Raw genomic sequence first — 532 nt, 5'->3', positions numbered from 1 at the left:
GCCCGGGGGGGGGGGCAAGGGAAGGCGGTCGGTGGCCCCTGTGGCCCTTTCCCAGGGGTGAGCCGCTCTCTGGCTGGTTGCTTGGCAGGTGATGGTCACCAACGTCACATCCCTGCTGAAGACGGTGAAGGCGGTGGAGGACGAGGCCACGAAGGGGACGCGTGCGCTGGAGGCCACGATCGAGCACATCCGCCAAGAACTCGCTGTGAGTCTGGCAGCCACCCGGGGGAAGCCGCGCCTGCTGCGCCTCACTGTGCCTCGCCCCGGCCTGACTCGCAGCCTTCCTCCCGCAGGTGTTCTGCTCCCAGGTGCCCCCGGCCAAGACCTCCACCCCAGAGGACTTTATCCGGATGACGAAAGGCATCACCATGGCGACCGCGAAGGCCGTGGCTGCCGGCAACTCGTGCCGCCAGGAGGACGTGGTGGCCACCGCCAACCTAAGCCGCCGGGCCATCGCGGACACGCTGCGCTCCTGCAAGGTGCGGGGAGGGGGGGGGCCGGCACAGGCGGCCGAGGGAAAGCGGCACTCGTG

The 532-nt window shown here is 69.9% G+C and overlaps 1 protein-coding gene across 1 annotated transcript; it reads left to right on the top strand.

Moving 5' to 3' along the window:
• Window positions 1–88: 88 nt before the first annotated feature.
• LOC107125444 (talin-1-like) lies at window positions 89–479 on the top strand (the record flags this gene model as incomplete). Its single annotated transcript, XM_015428866.1, has 2 exons — window positions 89–205; window positions 294–479. Coding segments are annotated over 2 exons (303 nt in total), but the record flags the coding sequence as incomplete, so codon positions are not given.
• Window positions 480–532: the final 53 nt, after the last annotated feature.

Source organism: Gekko japonicus, unplaced genomic scaffold (genome assembly GCF_001447785.1).
Source record: "Gekko japonicus isolate JY-2015 unplaced genomic scaffold, Gekko_japonicus_V1.1 scaffold82426, whole genome shotgun sequence".
In the NCBI taxonomy this organism is placed as follows: Eukaryota; Metazoa; Chordata; class Lepidosauria; order Squamata; family Gekkonidae; genus Gekko; species Gekko japonicus.
Note: the sequence above shows the minus strand (reverse complement) of the source record. Positions and strands in the feature narration are given on the sequence as shown.